The sequence below is a fragment of the Podarcis tiliguerta genome (assembly GCF_965153285.1).
Source record: "Podarcis tiliguerta genome assembly, chromosome: 16".
Taxonomy (NCBI): domain Eukaryota; kingdom Metazoa; phylum Chordata; class Lepidosauria; order Squamata; family Lacertidae; genus Podarcis; species Podarcis tiliguerta.
The window spans coordinates 41,018,142-41,037,672 of NC_139549.1; the positions used below are offsets into that span (position 1 = coordinate 41,018,142).

Sequence of the window (19,531 nt, forward strand, 5' to 3'; positions counted from 1 at the left end):
TCACTTAAAGTAGGGGTGGCTGACCCTTGACTCTCCAGAGGGTGCTGAGCTATAACTCCCACTGTTGGTGGGGCTTGGACTCCAACAACATATGGAGGGCCACAGATTACTCAACCCTGATCTAAAGGCAGGAAAGGAAATAAAGTGGCTGACTTGTGCTCTCCAAAGAGAATTCCATAATTGCGGTGCCACTGCTGATAATGCCCTGTGCTTAGTATGTGCCAATGGTGTGGCCCACGGAGGGGACCCAAAGAGAGCCTCTGAAGCTGCTTAAGGACTCAGGCAAGTTTGTATGGGCAAACACAGCCCTTCAGGTAACCTGGTCCGGGATCCCTCCTTCAACAGTGTCCCCTTGAAAAAGATGGTCCTCTCGACAGGACCATCACTGGACGAGATGTAAATCATTGCCGTGTCTGACTCTTCAGTTTCCCAGATAAGAAAGGAGCAAGAAAAACGGGATCTAAGCGAGTCACTGGATCAGTCCCTGTTCTCCTTCTTCATACGCATACTGCTGAGCTTGTAAGGCAACCCTGCAGACAGGCACAAAAGCACCCTGGGAAAATCAAATTCTTCCATGGTAAAAATCCAAAAATTAGTTACCAAGAAGAACTGTTAAGAAGAAATTACCTTGTTCTACTGGGGTTTTGGGTGGGTGGGTGGGATTTGGTCCCATGTATGGCATTCTCTTCTAAATTCTGTTTTAAAATTGCCTGTAGGCAAATGATAGCTGTACAATGTTTTTATTTTACTCACGAAAATGTGAGATTATGCTGAATTATGCTTTCCGCCAAGGGATGTTTCTCAAGACAGCTAATTTTTTGAGGTGTTGTTTTCAGTTTTACATCAATGGCTCCCATTTCTTGAGATCTGATACAAATCAGAAAGAGGCAGGGATGAAATCTCTAGAAGAAAAGCAGCTGCCCTTGTATCTTACTTGTTGCAAGTAATATGGACATACACAAAATTGGGAGTATGGAAGAAAATAATTTTTAAAAATACACTCTAGTTTTGAAGTGTGAGGCCTGCATCTCTGCAGTTACAAAAAATATCTCACCCACTATTTTGGGCCCTCAGTATAAAATCTATAACTTTATTTCTGCATAAAAACTCCCAGAGGGGCAGTTGCATTAGTCGGTTGCAGGGGGAAAAATCAGTGTCCTTTAGCACCTTAAAAACTTAACTAATTTATTTTGGAATAAGGTTTCATCATGCAAAGTGGACTCCAGGACTCTTTCTTCTTTCTGCGTAGAGTTGACAAGCTTTTTACTAGCTGTTCCCTTGTGCTTCTCATAGCAGTTTGGCCTTCAGACATTGTAAGTCAACAAGGCAGTTTTTCCTTTCAATACCATGAAAACCTTCATACCCTAAATGTATACAATTATGGTGTTGTAAATGCAAAGGAGCATCAGACAACTAGGAAAAATATTTCTGCTCTAGTACCTTTCTACAGGTACAAACTGGAATAAATGGGGTGGTGATCATTCCAAATCCCCTGTCCTGGGAGGCTGAGAACCCTATAATATGTGGCATCAACCTTTTAGCAAACGCTCAGATAAAAAGCCAACAGCTAGCACTTCAGCAAGCTTCCCTGAAAAACAAAGACGCCTATGCGGCAAGATGCCTGCCACCATACATTAAAAGTGAAAGGAGGAAACCAGCATATCAGAGCATGAGGAAAGCACAAAGTATCCCAAAAAAGAAAAGGGGGAAAGGGACAGATTGCATGCAGATTTATGTGAACACACTACAGCCTGATTTTGAAGAACAGAAGAGACCAAGTTTGCGACACTTAGCTCTGTGCAAATGGAACATGGAAGAACGCACAGCTGAAAACAAGCTTCATATTTCTATTTTGTTTCGGTTGCGTCCCTGGGGATCTTAGAAAAGCCACTAACTTTTCTCCTTTTGCAAAAAGCAAAACATGTCAAGGAGGGAAGAGAATCTTCCATGTAATGAAGTGAAACTATTTCTCTAAAACATTAAAAACTGAACAGGTGGGAGATATGCTAAATGAAGGTTAAATTTTTTATCTTCTCCTTTTTGCCTTTCTCTCTTCTCATGGAACATGGGAGTCTCATCTCCTGAACTGCCATCCACTGAACATATGTCAGAGCTCCTAGGCTGGCCAACAGAATTTGGGCAGAGGCTGAGCGTTCTGCTGGTTTTAAACAGAACCCAGGATTAACTGCCTACAAAAAAAGATCACAAGGCTTTAGAATTAAGGGCACTGTATGAAGCTTGAGGACTGGGTATAAAACACAAACCAAATCTATGAATACAGCATTATTTTTTAACAAGAATTACACAAGATCCTACATTTAGAATGCTGCCGTGGTTCTCACAACTACATGCACACAAACAGGGAAGCTTAGGCCCCAACAGCAGATTATTTCATTAGTGGTTTAAATACATCATCATCAAAAAGAAGTTTTACTGGTAAACTGTCTGTGTTAAAATGGGTTGGGGGGAATATCTCCACACATTCAGATGTCCTCTTACATTCTCAGGATCTTCAGAAATCTGCCTCTTTTGCTATCAGCAAAATTAAAACAAAGAGAATTCATGGGAATGCTTAACACTACAGTTTAAATACAGTGGAAAAAAGTTGGTACATTCAGACTCTTCAAACTAGGATGGATTTATAGAATTGCACCTCTTTCTCTCTGAAATGATTTTCCTCTTCTCCCAGTGACCCCACAATACAAGAATTACCTGAAATGGAGGGACTGTCCACAAGCACAACCACCCATGGAAACTGTTGGATACGGAAGCTCCATAGGTTGCCAAAGGCTGTTGTGGGGGGGGGGTGTCTGCGTGCAAATGTGTACACATGCACAAGAGGGGGGGGGGCCTAGGTTCACAGTGTGATCTTTTCTTCGAACTTATACATAAACAGGAATTGTATGCTATGTCCAGAATACAAAGTGGGCATGTAGCCGAAGTGTTTTCCAGCAAAACTGATTTCTAAGATTTTTCCAAGGTCAATTTCATATAACACTGTACTTAAAACTTCTCACTGTGGTGATGATGGGGAGGGATCAGCCACTTTTCAATGGGAGAAAGTTAATACATTTCCACCCTTTATTAACCTAAGTCCACAAAAAGTAAGGATGGGTAGAAGCTATTGAAATAAATAATAAAATTATTGGGGGGTTTTGTATATACTGATAACACAAAAAGGACACAAGACTATAGGCTGAAAAGAGTAAATGAGTGTTCCATGAATTCTAGATAAAGTGTATGAAAGACTAATGTAAAAGTTGAACTAAAGAAGATTTGAAATGGACATCTCAATACAAGGCTAGCATTTCCGGATTGAAACTACTTGCGCCTCTGCAAGTCAGTTTTGAATTTTTCATTGCACGTATTACAGGGGAAAAGGCAGCGACTAAACATTCTGGTTTTTTCAGACTAAACAAGAACATGTTAAAGAAGCTTCAAGATAGCCAACGTTATAAATTAAGAGCCAAAACAGCAATGTAAGCACGGAGGTTTTCTGCTTAAGCCCAACATGCAAATCAACGTGCCTACATATTTTGGTAAAATACGTGTATTGGCAATGAAGCAAGAAGATGCTCAGCATCCACATTTTATCCAATACTTGAATAGAACATAGTCTAAGAAACTAAAGCCATTGTCTAGAAGTGCAGAGTGATATCTACTATAAATGATGGACTGGGCTATTTACTGGCGCCTTAATGCACATACCAAAATATACCAACTTCAGCATTCATTTCAGTAAGGATATAGCTATACACTGCAACTTTTAAAAACTTTAGCATTGGATTTTTAGTTTGCAATTGTAATAAATATTTTGGAGTGGTGCCTGCAAAATATATAAATGATGGAACTAAAAACATATGGATGAAACTAAGTTACTTGTTCAGATACAGGATGAAGAATTAGGAAAAAAACCCATCAGTACTCCTACAAGCTACACAACTTTAGAATATATTCCAGTAACGAATATGACAGTATCTCTATTTGTCTTGTGTGTTTCTGGACTGTCAACCACAGAGCATAAAATCCTGTAATTTTCATCTGTTTATAATCTGCAATAGTAGTAGCTAGAATAATCCTAACCCATACAATCAGTTTTGCAGAGCTGGAGGCATTTTACCTCTAAATCGCCTTTTGTAATGGATTCCTCTTCTACACGGAATTGGAGGTCTTCAACCTTCCTGCAAGGAAGAAGAGAAGGAAAAAGATCTGCTCACTTTTTTGAGGGGGAGGTAATAAAGCACCACAGCTACTTTATTTTACTTATTCAAATTTATATACCATGTAATAAAATAGCTCTAGGTGGTCAACATAAAGTATACAACTATCAAATTAAAAAAAAAACTATCAAAAGAAACTAAGTACAAAAAGAATAAAACTATATAGCATAGATTAAAACTGAGCACTACACAAAAGAAAGAAGTCTAAGAATTAAGAATTAGAGCTACCGAGGGGGAGGGGCACAATCCAAAGAGTAGGTGCTACCACCGAGAAAGTCACTTCTGTATTGTCATTACCAAGTGACAGTCTCCTGGCCATGGAAAGGTACAGACTAGCAGTACTATAAAATTAGAAGGAGGCAATGGATCCCTGCTCCCACTATGGAAAACAAAGGAAATTCCAGCATACAGCATCCATTACTTCTGCAGCCTCAGGGGGACATCTGATGTCAGGTGACATCAGAGGGCCAATCCTCTTCCACTGTCTCATAACACCAAGCCTTATGAGGAATGTTTGAAGGAGCTGGGTATGTTTGGCCTGGAAAAGAGGAGACTAGGAGGAGATATGATAGCTATCTTCAAGTATCTTAAGGGTTGTCACATGTAAGATGGAGCAAGCTTGTTTTCTCCTGCTTTGGGAGGTAGGACTTGAACCCATGGCTTCAAGTTACAAGAAAGGAGATTCCAACTAAACATTTGGAAAAACCTTCTGATGGTAAGAGTTGATTGACAATGAACAGTCTCCCTCAGGAGGGTGCAGGCTCTCCGTCCTTGGAGGTTTTTAAGCAGAGGGTGGATAGCCATCTGTCATGGGTGCTTTAGTTGAGATTCCTGCATTTTAGGGGGTTGGACTAGATGATTCTATGAACTGTCAATGCCCTCTTCAAACACATCTAGTACTTCCTCTTGACCACTTGGATGCCAGGTGTCCACCTAACTGCTCAAAGGACTTGCCAGTTTACACATCCAAGTGCCTGAGACCATGCTATTTTTAAAAGGTGTGTCAGTTCTTTCAACTGTTCTAGATATAATTCTTCCCTTGGTATATGTTACATCCTCCAAAACAGGCCATTGAGGCAAACAAGTGGATTGTATTACACAGCTGGTCTATACACAGCACATCTTTGTTGTTACACCTCTGGAAATTTATACAACTCAAAGCCATTTAAATATAGAGAAATGTTTATCTATGTCTTTGGCAATCCCTGGAAGCATGTGGGAGTTCACAGGGAAAATATATCTTCTTTACCTTAACCACAGTGAAATTCATAGCCAACACATTTCCAGAGGAAAGGAGCAGTTCCGATGAGAACACCGCTCTTCATTGCTGCAGCCTCAACAAAGGGTGAAGTGGGTGAAAAGAGGTAAGCTGCTGCTGACTGGTGGAGACCGCATTTTGGGTGCCATTATGAGCAGAGATTGGGACGCAGGTGGTGCTGTGGGTTAAACCACAGAGCCTAGGACTTGCCGATCAGAAGGTCGGCGATTTGAATCCCCACGACGGGGTGAGCTCCCGTTGCTCGGTCCCTGCTCCCGCCAACCTAGCAGTTTGAAAGCACGTCAAAGTGCAAGTAGATCAATAGGTACCGCTCCGGTGGGAAGGTAAACGGTGTTTCTGTGTGCTGCTCTGGTTCACCAGAAGCGGCTTAGTCATGCTGGCCACATGACCCAGAAGCTGTACGCCGGCTCCCTCGGTCAATAAAGCGAGATGAGCGCCGCAACCCCAGAGTCGGCCACGACTAGACCTAATGGTCAGGGGTCCCTTTACCTTTATGAGCAGAGATTAGTCACATGGAGAACTGACAACCTACTGGAATGGGTGTGTTCTGTCTCCACTTTTGGATGCATTACGCCTCTGAATACTAACTGCTGGGAATCAGAAGGGGGGGGGTTGCTATTGTTCTTATGTCCTCCTTGTGGGCTTCCCAAAGGCAACTGTATGGCCAGTGTGAGAGCAGAATGCTAGAATGGATGGCCCCCTAGACTGTTATGTTAACCCACCGGGAAGTTTTCTTGTGGAACCATCATGGAAACAAGCAAAGGCCATGCAAAAACACTAACAATCAACTCATTCATTTCAAACTGTCTTTCTCAGGAGTTCACAGTAGATTGTTCTCTATATTAATTAGCCATATGAACTTCTTGCACTGGGCACCAAAATACCTCCCACAGCTTCCCACAGGAAAGCCCTTGCATGTGATGAAAATCCTATTTACTACATCGTGTGTGAGCATTGCATGACATTTCTCTGAAGTTACTCAAAATTCTACAGTAAACACAAGGTGTGAACATGACCCATAGAAGGAGCAGAATTCTAGAGGTTTCATAGAATCATAGGGTTGGAAGGGACCCAAGGGTCATCTAGTCCAACCCCCTGCAATGCAGGAATCTCAGCTAGTTTGTCAGTGGGATGCAGAGAGACTCAATTTCAGATCTGCACTTATCAGCAGTTTCTGATGACTCCATAGTTTTTCTGCTTCTGAGGCTGCCCAGTTACAAGTTACAAGGGTACGTGGAAGTGGAGGAAATACTAGACGTCCGAAGCCCTGAGTATTTCTTGAGCTGCAGAATGCCAGTTCAGTGAATGTGTACCAGCCAAGTACACTGGTACTATTAGGTTGCTTGGCAACTTGCTCAAGGCCAACCAGGGACAAAGTTAAAGCAGGCACTGAACTGGAATTTCCATGACTTGCAATAGTTTATGCCTTACTGCTGTACAATATAAATATAAAGCAGTAAGTCTGCTCAAAAACTTTCTGAAGAGTATTAGTACATTTACAAAACTGTTTTCAGATGCAAAATTACCTCCCACCTTTATCTGGTTCATCTCTACAACCCTGCAAAGTTAGCTATGCTAATATTCCCAGTTTTTACAGAAATGAGGAAGAGAGATTAGACAACATATTCCCTCCTCCCAAGGAAGACAGACAAGAGATTTCTAAAGAAATAATCATCCTAACCTAACTGCAATTCCAAGATGATTTGAGGAAGGCCTTTACAGCTAAAAGTGGAATAAAACTGATTTGAGCCTGTAGTACAGATACAGAGAGGGGAAATTTCTGGAGGTTACACACTAAATCAACAGCAAAGATGGAAAAGCAACCTAGCCAGCCTCGTTTCTTCTCTTCTTCCTCACCAGCACCACAATCTTTTTGTTCTCCATCAGAATCACCATCAAGTACTTATAAGGATGATTTACTCAATGCCACACAATGAGTACCAAGAATTATAATTTGTTCTAAAATGTCAAAATACATCTTTCTGCATACGTTCAAATTACAAATTTAGCATACCTTCTTTCTTCCTCCAGTTGGTTAAGCAGTTCCACCTTTTCTCTGTCAGCGGCTTCAACCAAAGCCCTCAACTGGTCCATCTTAGCCTCCATTTCCAGTATTCGCTGATGAACAAAGATGCATATTAGACAAGCCACCCATTTACTTAAAATCAGTATATGTGGTTTAACACCTTGAATTTGCCTGCATCAAGAAAGTAACAACGTGCCTTATCAAAATTGAGCTAATGCAGAATTAATGTGTTTATCCTGGCCAGGGCAGAAAGTGTTTGGGGTTGGATGGTTCGGGTCATTTTTTCCATGTTAATAAAGGACTCTCTTTAACAGACCCAAGCAAAACTTCTCTCAGTTTTTGGCAGAGTCTTTTTACTTATCCATCCTCTTGCACTAGGAAACAGAACAATCCACATTTCAATGGGTAAAGGGCCTACCTGATCATGGCCATCTCGGGCCAATGCCAGCTGCTGCTCTACTTCCCCAACATGGCTGGTGGCCTTAGCAACCTCTGCTCTCTCCAGGTCCCTCTCAGCCAGGAGCTGCTCAATGTGCTGCTGTTTCTCTTTCAGTGCTTCCTGCAGAGCAGTGGTGCCTGAAATCTTCCTTGCATATCGTGAAGATGTTTCTGTCAACTTCAAGGATAAGACATGCATCTTTAAGAGCCTAGCTACCACCTTAAAAAGCATTAAAAGCACACTAACTCAGCATACAGAGTCAATCTATCATTTCTTCTTATATACATAAAAATGTAAGACTGTCATCATGCAGCCCCAATTGGAGGATTTGTAGTGCTTCACCACAATCTTAAATGTGGAAGAGGAGGGGAGCAAAAGAAAAGGCATGTTTTAGAATGTCAGTTTTAAACAATAGCAGAGGTTTGTATAAAACAGGAATGGAGAGAGACAGAGGAGCCTTGAGGATATGGGGCTTGAGTGAGTAAAGGTAAGTGAGGTGGGGGCAGGTGGGACTGGCAAGCAACGCAAGGAGGGGCACCAGCCTCTACAAGCAGCATGAGTATGCATACGTTTACAGGCAGATCTTCCATCATGGGGCAAAAACAGGCGATGGGGAGGTGAAGTGAGGGATAGGAGAACCACCCTTAGATTATAAAGAGTTCACAGGATACACCCCATGTGTATGTTTGTCATTCAAGACCACCACAGTACAAACGGACTGATTTGGTCTGAAGTGAGAGGGTAGATAGCACATTCTGCAATGGGTACCACTTTAGTTCAAAGAGGTGGACAGCTTAATTAGCAGTCCTAAGTGCATGCCTATACAGGATGCTTCCCTGGCTTTTGGTATGTGCTTTGTTTGATAGATTACCAACAGCAAGAGCAGCAAAGAAGTCTGCATTGGAGCAGCGGCCGTGGGGCCATCATCACTGCCTCTCTTTGTCCAATCAGCACATGATTTCCATCACAGAGGTCCTTCTTGGTAGTGGCATCGACCCTGTGGAACGCCCTTCCATCAGATGTTAAGGAGATGAGTAATTATGTAACTTTTAGGAAACACCAGAAGGCAGCCATGTATAGGGAAGCTTTTTAAGGTTCAATGTTTTATTATGTTTTTATATATGTTGGAAGCCGCCCAGAGTGCCTGGGTCAACCCAATCAAATGGACGGGGTTCAAATAAATTATCATCATCAACAACATCAATGCTGCGTGGACGTGGTGGGTGTGGCATGTTGGAAAGAGAAACAATCAAGCTTGAGTTTGCATAGATGGCTTCTGACCACTGGGACTTTGCTGCATCAAACAAGTACATCTAGAATACAGAGAAAATTGAGAGCTGAAGCTCTCTTGTGACTACTTTTTTAGGGGTACGCCATTTCTCAGAAGAGTCTTAGTCTGTTGCAGAAGAAATGACAAGTTTTGCTACACCCTGAACATCAACAATGTTATTATATCAAAAGCTTCTGTGAACCAAAGTCCACTTTACCAGATGCATGAAGTGTTAACAGGTATAGGATATAGTTTTGGGGATGGGTGGGGCTGAAAACAAAGTATGGAAAAATATATATATCATACAGCCAAACTCTTCAGAGGGGCAGGACGGGCTGTGACTGACGGCTACCTGCATGCAGTGTTTCCTTGGCACGTAATGTGGGAAATGGCCCTTAGTAACTGTCCCAGATTCCTGTTCTGTGTAAACATAACATAGTATGAATGTGCTGTGGTGGCCCTGGGATGGAGGCTGACGGAGTGGAGAGATGTGACATTGGCGCCAGTCTTCTGCTAGTGATGTCATAACAGCCACACAAGGCGGCCAGGCATGCTGTTGGCACCCAGTGGAACCAGCTCTGCGAAACTGCTATAGCTCCATGCTGGCTCTTCAAGGGTCATTCACACCAGTAGCAGATCTGGGACAGGGTGTGCCTACTCCGTGTAATCAGACAGTGGGGGGAGGAAGATACCTGGCCGCCAGCTCACCAGCTTCAGTGAGGTATACCTTATAGGGAGATTTTTGCCTGAGAAAGCTAGTATTTACTTTCCTGTTCAGTTTTTCATTTTAGTAGTTCAAGAAAGGAAGCAAACATACCTGTGCAGCTAGACTCTTAATGCAGCAAGGGGAAGATAGGAAGCAGAGGGTTCAAAGGGAAACAAAGGGCTGGCCTCAACCTAAGATGCGAGCCTCAAGAGCAGATTAGCTTGTTAAGCTGCTAAGCATTCTTTGGCCTGGCTGCTGGCTAAATATAAAGAGCGTCCTCCTGTTAAGCCAAAGAATTCTCTCACTTATTCAAGTCAACCTAGGATCACATGCAGCAAAAAGCAGTTTGCCAATGCCTTGTGGAAAAAAATATTCTTGGGTCCCCCTTCTGGGTAGAAAATATGCATCACCAGTTCTTGCTGTCTTTATTGAAGCATCTACCCTACCAAAATTGGAAGGAATCTTAAATGGACTAATGAATAGAATTTTTGGGAGTGCCATTTTTAAGATCCTGGTGGAAATTGGAATTAACCTGCTCAAATTGACTCAGTAGGCTCTGTGATTAGTTAACAGTTGCCCCTTGCTCAGAAGACACTGCAAGAGGGATTCCATCACCACAAATCCCAGCAGATAGTGAATCAGAGAAGCAAGGAATTATTTATGATTATTAAAAACTCACATTTTTTGTCACATTCACTTTGCTGAATGGCTAAATGCTAGTTCTATTAACAATTCTACCCATCCTATTAACCAAAATATATTGGTTCTAATGGTTTTTTAAAAACCGTATGTTGTCATTTGCCCATTTGCTGCAGGTGACCAAAGATTAGAATATTAAAAGTTAGATATTAAGGTTAAGCATTTTATCTACAGCATATAAGATTTCAACATAATACAAACTCTACACTTTTCTTGTGTCCAGATCTTATAAGATAACATGGTTTAGAAACTAAAGAAAGAGGCTTCAGCCCACAAAAATACTTCTGACTTGAATACGTACTCAGCAACTGGGAAGTTACATATAACCATGATTACTGTAACAAAGAGGTGGAAAAAACTGTTTTCAAAACAGTGTTGAAAGTAAGTGTGTGGAAATACAAAAAATAAAAAGACACACCATTCACACACACACACATACACATATATACACACCAATAATTTCTCTTTAAACTAAGGAGGGCCAGAACTGAAAAAAGGAATGAATGAAGCCATGGTACCATTTTAACAGTGCAGCCCCATTGCGCATCTGAGTCCAGTTGTCCAAGAGGACTTAACTGGCTCATAAGTGCATTCAAGACTGAAGCCTAGGTCTGTGACTTGGAAGTAAGCCCTACTGGCTCCAGCAGGAACTGCTTCCAAGTAGGTGCATTCAGGCTTTCCGCCCAGTTTTGCCACAAAATGCATTCCAGGGGAAGTTATGGTGTAGATCCCAGGCAGGTTATTCAGAAACCCATTTGTTTCATAATTAAAGCATATGCCTCTTTCTTATTTTAAGTAGCAACTGTTAGTTTGAGTTAAACCTTAAGTCTACGAGCTTAAAAATAATCTAACTCTTCTATTCTCCAGGGCTAGCTAAGATTCTTTTCATGCATGCTTTAAGCGAAGACAAAACAGAAGAAAATGGACCATGGAAAATGGGCCGTGTCTTTCCCAAGGAGCCAAGCACAGGCCACATGCAATGCCAATCTCTGTAAAGCATGCAGTCAGAAAGTAAGCTTACTAGTCCTGTACGGCTCGGCTTGCTGCTTACTGATGAGGCCACAGAACTCAGTGAGCTGACGGAAGAGGCACTTGGGCTGCGTTTCAAGCTGGAGGGCATTGGGATGGCTTTCCTGACCGCTGCCTTGGCTTTTGCCGGTGTAGTTGATGGGAAGCCAATCTTGGTAACTTTATGGACAGGAGCAAACAAACCGTATTTGGGCTGGCACTGGAAGTACCTGTGGGGGAGGGGAGAACACCATTAATGAAAGCCATACTCCACAGACAAACATAATTGCTAATGTACAGTTCTATTCAAGTATGTAAAAATATGTTGCGCATGCAAACATTCACAAAGACACACACACGTCAGCACTAGTCATAAATACCTTGGGTCAGAAGCAATTCAGTGAGATGCTTACATGATAATTGCCATACAGTCAATAGGACTACAGCAGTATATGAAGAAATGCAATTGCTCTGTTATGGCTTGGAGAGACTATTTTTTTAATTCAGCAGATTATATATATATATATATTCTGTTTTAACTCATTTTAGGTTGTTGTTTTTTAAAAAAATGTTTTAAATGATTGTACCCCTCCTTATGCTGGTCTACGATCGTAATAAAGTGTTGTTGTTGTAATAGGTCCTCCTTGTCTACATAAGACTGACTCCACATTGCACGACTTAGGGGGAGAGCTTGAAAATTAGCATCACCTTGATGCTCACTATTCAGCATTTCCAGAGATGTTTAGTGAACAGTTTGCACTCTCCTTCCTTCACTTTCATAACCTCTCATACACTTCTGTTTTAAGAGACCCTTCTGAGCGGCCTGCATGCAGGAGCCAAGTTTTGGGGATGGTGTGTGGCCACAGAAATGCAGACAATCTGAAGAAGCCATTTGTACCAGAAAAGGGGAGTGGGGAAAATGGGTGAGGGGTAAGTGCCCATGCTTCCACCTGGGGCAGATGGCCCCTATGCAGGAGGCAGGTGGAATGGTTGTACAGTGGAAGGAGTTGGGAAACCTTGTGAAAATTCTGTTAACCCCACAGTTACTAGTATTACCTCCTTTAGGAACTGGGCCAAATATCAGTTCCTGTTTACTGTGGTATCCATTTAATGTGCTGCTACATCTTATGCATGCTTATTCCAAAGGGGTGCCACATATTTTTGTCGCATGGGAAGCCATCAAATGGTCTGAAATGGCAGCTTTCACCCATGGTGATGTTCCCTTGACACTCCCCCTGCCTCGCATCTATGGAAAAAGTTACTTGCTGTGTCATGGGGGGAATGTGGGACACAAGATACACAAGATGCGAAACGGGAAAGGTGGAAAAGAGGGGGGGGGGCTACTAACAAGAAAACTAAGGAAAAAGGAAAGGCTCACTAACAAAATAGGAGTTTGGAGGTGACTCACAGAAAGCAAGTTCCCTAAGCTGCAGCTGGAGCAGTACCATGTGGGTAGCTGCTGCTCATTCCGCTCCTTGATGCATGTGCAGTTGAGATTAAAAAGAGATTTCTCTTGAGTAGGACGTGGAGTGAGTGCAAGGCTAAGATGCTGGAACAGACAGAAGTTGGCTCAGCACAGGTGCAGAGCCCTTGTGTGAAAGCACAGAGACCGTGATATGCCCTCCCAGGGCTTCCTGGATTTTGAACTAACCTTGTTCCAGCTACTGCACCATCGTTCTTCCCTAGGGGTTCATCTAATTCAACGCCACACCATTCTCCCTTCGCAAAGTCAGTCTCCCCCAGGAAACGGACTACGCCAGCTTTTGTTCCACCAACCTGATTGCAAGGAGAAAGGAGGATTTTTTAACAAAAGAAATTTCCTTTTAAAAAAGAAGCACCAAAACTAAATTGGAAGCACAAGATTTACTTTGCATATCTAATCATTTTCATTGCATTTTCATATTTAGCTAATTTTTAACCTACTACCGTGCATTCGGCAATGCACACCCAAAAATTCTTTCAAATTGGTTACTTTGTTCCTCACACAACTCCTCAGAGACTTGGACAACAGATTAGGCATCTTGGTTTGGCAAGACGACCAAACTGGCAAACCAGGTTTTCAATCAACCGGCAACCAGAATTAGAAACCATGGTTTGAAGTGGGTTTGCAAAGCATGGCTTACATTCAAGTTTTGTAAACCATTGTTTGGCCTCCAGAAGCTGTTGTGCCATAGAAACAAAACTGTAGCAGGGATGGAAGCAAAATGCCCACTCGCATATTTGGAAGCTTCCATTGTACATTTGCACAACTGAGACAAGACTGAACCACTGCAGATGCGCCCACAACAAATTGTCAGGAACTGCCATTCTCAGCACATGTCAAATTCAAAATAGTAACTAGTTCCTCAAAGAAATATATTTCATTCAGCTTAGTTATTTTGGACATTTCATTTCTTTTTTCTTTTTTGGCAGAGGAAGCTACCTGTTACAACTGCCAACAAGCACAATAGACCAGAAATGGCCCTTTTAACCTTGACAGGAAATTTGAAGGCCAACCCACCAACACAAACCTTCCTAATACTAAGAGCTTCTAATAAATTTATACACAAAATATAAATTAAGTTTTATTTTTAATAAATTAAGGTGTCAGGAGCACTTTGTGTTCACAGCACCTACTATATGCACAATCTGATTCAGGTTACAACTTCTCCCAGGCCTTTGGATAATTAAACAATCTGGCCTTTTAAGCTGGGGGGGGGGGGCGAGTATTGTTTTTGTTTGCTGCTATGTTATGTATGTCTGTGTTTTTATGTTATAAACTGCCATGTGATCCTCAGATGAATCCTCAAATTTATTTATTTAATAAGCTGCTCCTGTTGTTGTTGTTGTTGTTGTTGTTGTTGTGGCTTTCTCACCCTTGATACGGGTGGTATAATTTATGCTCTAAACCTTAAGAAATAATAAGGCAGAAGTGGTCAATGTATGGAACAGGAATTTATGACAAACCTGAAGACAAACCGGCCAGGGAGGGGGAAAGAGGATCTGATAATCTCGTGAAAATTCAAGAGTCCTGGCTACACTCCAGCACAACATTGCTGCCTGTTCCCTAGAAGAATAGGCCAGAGCCCAAACCACAGGAGCCTGCATTCAGACTGCAGCATGCCCTGGAGAAATATGTCAATTAAATTTCAACAGTTTTTGCAGAAAAAATTATGAAACATAATCTATTGCTAGTACTTAGCTCAAAAATAGTATAGTTGGTTGACATGCTACTATGCTGTAGTTTTGCTGAATGGGAAAACTTAGTTCCGGACCACATAGCCCTGTATCGGGAAGTTTAAATGTTTGATGTTTTGCTACGTTTTTATATGTGTCATAAGCTGCCCAGAGTGGCAGGGAAACGCAGCCAGATGGGTGGGGTATAAACAATTAAAGTATTATTATTATTGTTACTGGTATTGTTACTGGTATTATTCCCCTTTTCTAGAAAGTCCACTTGACAAATTTAGCAAACACAAGGGCAATGTTGCAACATGATTAAAATAGCTGCACTAGTGTCCTTCACTCAAATGGAGGGAGTGTGCTAAAAAATTGAAGAGCATAAGAAGAACTGCCAAATCTTTTTTTAGCAGAGCATGACAACCCCATATAATTCAGAAAGGGTGATATAAAATAGTAATGAGCCAAAGCAGCTGATCTGGCAAATCACTGGGACTATTTTGCAGCCTGGGGTGACGAGAGGAAGAGTTTAGTTTGGTACTCAGTCGTGTTTTTAATCACAAGCATGGATAACACCATGATTAAACTTCATTTGTCAAATTCAAAAGTAGCATATATTTTCCACAATGTGGACTCGATCTCTCTTTTCTACAAGCACATAAAAGGCTTCCTGAGGAGAACAGATGGCATGAACAAGCCTAGCAATGTAAACAAGTGTCTTTAAAATTCTTCACCTGCAGAACACAAAACTGACTGTGTGGTATGCAGAATGCAAGAAGGCAATGAAAACAGTCGAGATCCCAGGGATGCACCTTCTGATGGTGGAGACGTCAGGTGCCATCTTGGTTGCAAGTGGGTGACAGTCAGGTGCCAAATGGGCCTGGCACCTGCCAAATTTCAAACGCTGGCTCAGAGTGAACAAGGCTGAGAGAGAAGAACTATCCTAGCAGGGCCGGCCCACTCATGAGGCAAGGTGAGGCAACCATCTCAGGTGACAGGATCCACAGGATCAGCAGATTCCAATGTAGATCTTTATTCCCTCTGTTTCCTGATGTAGATCTTCACTCACCAAATCTTCCCTGGCAGGGAAGGAGACAACATTTTGTGGTTTGCTTGAGATGCCAAAATGTCTTGGGCTGGCCCTATATCCCAGGCATCCAGGGAGCTCAGAAATGTGAAGCCTATATCCTAGGCTTTTGGAATCGTCCCATGCACGAAAACAGGGCACAGGCAAAACATCTAAACCAAGAAAATGCTAGATTTACAGATGGGTTTATTGGGGCCTGATGCATTTCACAGACAAGAACCAACTTTATCTAAAGCACAAAATGGACTGAGCTGAGAATGACAAATGAATGCGTAAATACTAGAGCACTAGTGAATGGATGGGTGGACCCACACACACCAGTGGTTTAAGCCTCCAGAGTGTTTATCTTGTACTGTATTTTTATGTTGTGATCTGTCCTGAGTTCTGCAGGTGAAGGGCATTATACAAATTTAACAATCAATCAATCAATCAATCAATCAATGTAACAACAGAAAACGTCACTCATCAATCTCAACATTACCAAAATTATCCTGTAACAGCTATTTTTTTCTGTATTACGGATCTAAAAATTATATGCTTGATGTGATACTATAGTACAAATGTTACTGCTGTTTAGTTACTATCGCCAAACCTCCATTATATTTTAATCTGTACATAAACCACCCTTTTTTGCTGTGCACGACAACTGTGAAATTTAATGTGGACTTTGCCTTATCTATCCATACTCTGAGGAAGATCAATAAAATGAGAGACGAGCTGAACAATTCACAATAAAACCAAAAGCTGCCTCCTTTTAAGCCCCACCCAAGCAAGGAAATCTGCTTTGCAAGATTTTGTGAACATCTGGCAGCACAAGTTTCTGCTTTAGAACTCATCTGTAGCAATGGGCGATTTTATCAAGCTATGTCAAAGCCATACAAGACCCAACTGTAAATCCTACATCAGGAGCAATCTTGTTTAGAGACCACAGAACTGTATCCAAATCCAACAAGCCACAAAATGATTTAACTGTTCATTTCCCTGTTGCCCTGCCAGCTTCTGCAACAAGACCTTATGTGAAGTACACATGCACTATGGCCTGGTTGCAGATTTAATGTGTTCAGTTCAGTCTTCATACAGTGATATAAGAGCTTGAAATAACATTTTAAGTGGAAAGCAGTTCCTTAGTCTAGAATTTGGGGATAGCAGTGAGGTAGCCAATGCACTTGGTTTGCCACAGGATGCCTTTGTCTTGATCCAGTAGAGTTCTTCTTAGGATCTTAATTCCGGTTGTGATCCTTTGACTTGCTCCTTTATTGCCTTTATTCTTAACTTATAGATGCAACCACAAGGGCTAGACATTCCTTTCAAAATATTAAGAAATTTTAGTTGGTCTACCCAAAAATATATTTGGGAATCAAATGCCTGTGCATAGCTGCACACTTTCCTTATCCCTCTTTCATCCCTAAGTGGAAACTTCTGCTCTGGACCACCACACCATCTTCTGAGCCGTTCATACCCTTCTTGGATGCCCCACCTCCAGACATAAATAAAACCAGTTCCATTTCTTTCTGCAAACTACAGAAACTTCATCTGAACAAGATGTTAAAAAACACACAGTATTAAGAGTTATTCCTTCCAAAAGCTCTGAAGTGCTTGTGATACAATGGCAGGAAAGGCAAATGTTTTAGACTGTTTCCATTGGACATGCTTTAATCAAATATGGGTGCCCATTGGCTTCTAAGAAGGACAACCGCTTCATCTGGTTGCTGAATGCAAAAGCAGACATATCACTGACTTTTCTATGCTCCTTATCTTCTAGAAGAGTATCACTTGGCTGGAACGCCAGACACCCTGAAGCAACAATATTCTCAGAACCCTTTTACTGTACAAGGAAAGCCACAACCTCCACGGACTTCTAAAAAGCAGATTCAGCCTTTGTGTACGAGGATCATTTAAGATAGCTCTTGTTACACAATATTCAGTGTGAGGTCCTCTCAGGTGAGCTATATTTTGACTACAGAAAAACACGTTAAGAGAACTTAAGTACATTCACCAAATTGGGTCAGAAGCATCCCTCTTCCTTTGACAAGAACCAATTCTGAAGGAAAGCCACAAATGCTTAGGCTCACATCTGTCATCAAATATCCTCCTTAATGGAAACTGAAAATGAGAACCATCTCATTGGGCTGTTTGCTCTGTGTTCATTATAACAGGGGAGAGAGGTGTGGGCAACAAGTAGTCCCCCAAAAGTATCCCAAAAGCCCTCAATGGCAAAACAGGTGAAAGATAACTAGCGATATGTTATGACGGCTGTGAAGGTGCATGAAGGCTGCAGCAGTAAGAGATTACCAACCGTTGTGATACTCATGCTATTGGAAAAGAGCCTTTCTGCGAAGACTGTGCATGGATCAGTGTGCACTGATCTCCACACATAAAACAAATTAGCGCACAGGCATCTTCCAAAACCCATCAAAAAAAAAAAAAAGTCTCATGGAGAATAGCCTGTACAAAAGGTGTGGTAGATTTTGAAGAAGCACAAATTCAGGACAAAAGGGAGAAACAAGCAAAGAGGAAGGCACATTTGACAAATCGTCTTCATGATCAACTCCCACCCGTAAACTATGTCCACACTATGAAAGGATGTGCGGATCCAGAACCGTCCTCCACAGTCATTTACGGACACACCACTAAGACTGTGTTCGTGGAAGACCATCTTCCTCGACCACGCAGGATCACCGAGAGAGAGAGAGAGAGAGTGCAGCTACTACAGGCTAAAGATTACAAATAGGAGATGAAACAGTTGCTCTGGTGGGGAGGGAGCTCAGATAATAAAGCTAACCAGCAAACTTATCTATCAAAGCGCTGAAAACTATTTTCTTACTGAAAACTAATAAAGAAATCATGTTATCTAAAAAAATTAAACAAAGTATCCTATTCTAAATAATGTAGCAATTTAACTGCAAATTAAAATGATCAGATTTACACCACTGGTTAAGATATCTATGTAGTAGTATCAGTGGGAAACTGGACTTAAGGCTGCAATCCTACACACTTTTACCTGGTAGCAGATAATCCTACTGACCTTTATGGGGCTTACTTCTGAGCAGATATGTATAGGATCACTTTCAATGATTAAACTGGATTTTTTCTTGCTCAGGTTATACATGTGTTAAAATTCAGACATTAAAATTCTCATTTCAAACCCACTTACTTCCATTCTAAAATATGGTGCCATCGCAAGAGCCTATCTAAACAAAAGCCGTAATTCTAGACAGGATGGATCCTTACTGCTTTTGACAGGCCAAGGCCATGATGAGAATGATAACCAAAATGATTCCCAAACGACGGGCCCTGAAAGGCTTTCCAGGTTGCTCTTCAAATGGAGACAGCCCAGTCAAAACATCTACTTGTATCTAACAGGTCTCAGATTAAGTTGTGCCTTTTGGGGAGAAGCTGGCAGGTCTGCAGAGCTGTGACAAGCAGGCAAACAGAGTCACTTAACTTGCCTAAGAAAGTAACAAGAAGTACTGTAGACAGGCTTCATGTAATGTTCCTGCTGTCAGTGTGTGCAAGGCAAATGAGCTTCTTCCCTGAAGTGGGCAAGCCCAACAGCATTTATGTTGCCTGGAGGAAGAACGTCATTCAGACTTGCAGCAGCAGGTCATGGGCTGGTCTTCCCCAGCAACTGCCAACTC

General features: G+C 41.8%; 1 protein-coding gene and 1 long non-coding RNA gene across 41 annotated transcripts in view; one reads left to right on the top strand and one right to left on the bottom strand.

Annotated features, from left to right (window-relative positions):
* CLIP1 (CAP-Gly domain containing linker protein 1) overlaps window positions 1–19,531 on the bottom strand; it is a 102,810-nt gene that overhangs the window by 58,414 nt on the left and 24,865 nt on the right. For 17 of the 40 annotated variants that reach the window (XM_083419006.1, XM_083418981.1, XM_083418978.1 and 14 more), the window contains exons 4-9: window positions 13,299–13,423; window positions 11,661–11,877; window positions 7,944–8,141; window positions 7,514–7,617; window positions 4,121–4,181; window positions 2,500–2,532 (exon numbers count right to left, since the gene is read on the bottom strand). In XM_083419006.1, coding sequence (XP_083275132.1) covers window positions 2,500–2,532; window positions 4,121–4,181; window positions 7,514–7,617; window positions 7,944–8,141; window positions 11,661–11,877; window positions 13,299–13,423 — 738 coding nt within the window. The remainder of the gene's footprint in view (window positions 1–2,499; window positions 2,533–4,120; window positions 4,182–7,513; window positions 7,618–7,943; window positions 8,142–11,660; window positions 11,878–13,298; window positions 13,424–19,531) is intronic. The other 23 variants (XM_083418988.1, XM_083418983.1, XM_083418995.1 and 20 more) reach the window with 3 other exon arrangements.
* LOC310667263 lies at window positions 5,116–11,647 on the top strand. The gene is made up of 3 exons (XR_014506245.1): window positions 5,116–5,584; window positions 8,831–9,473; window positions 11,507–11,647. It is a non-coding gene; the product is annotated as an uncharacterized lncRNA (long non-coding RNA).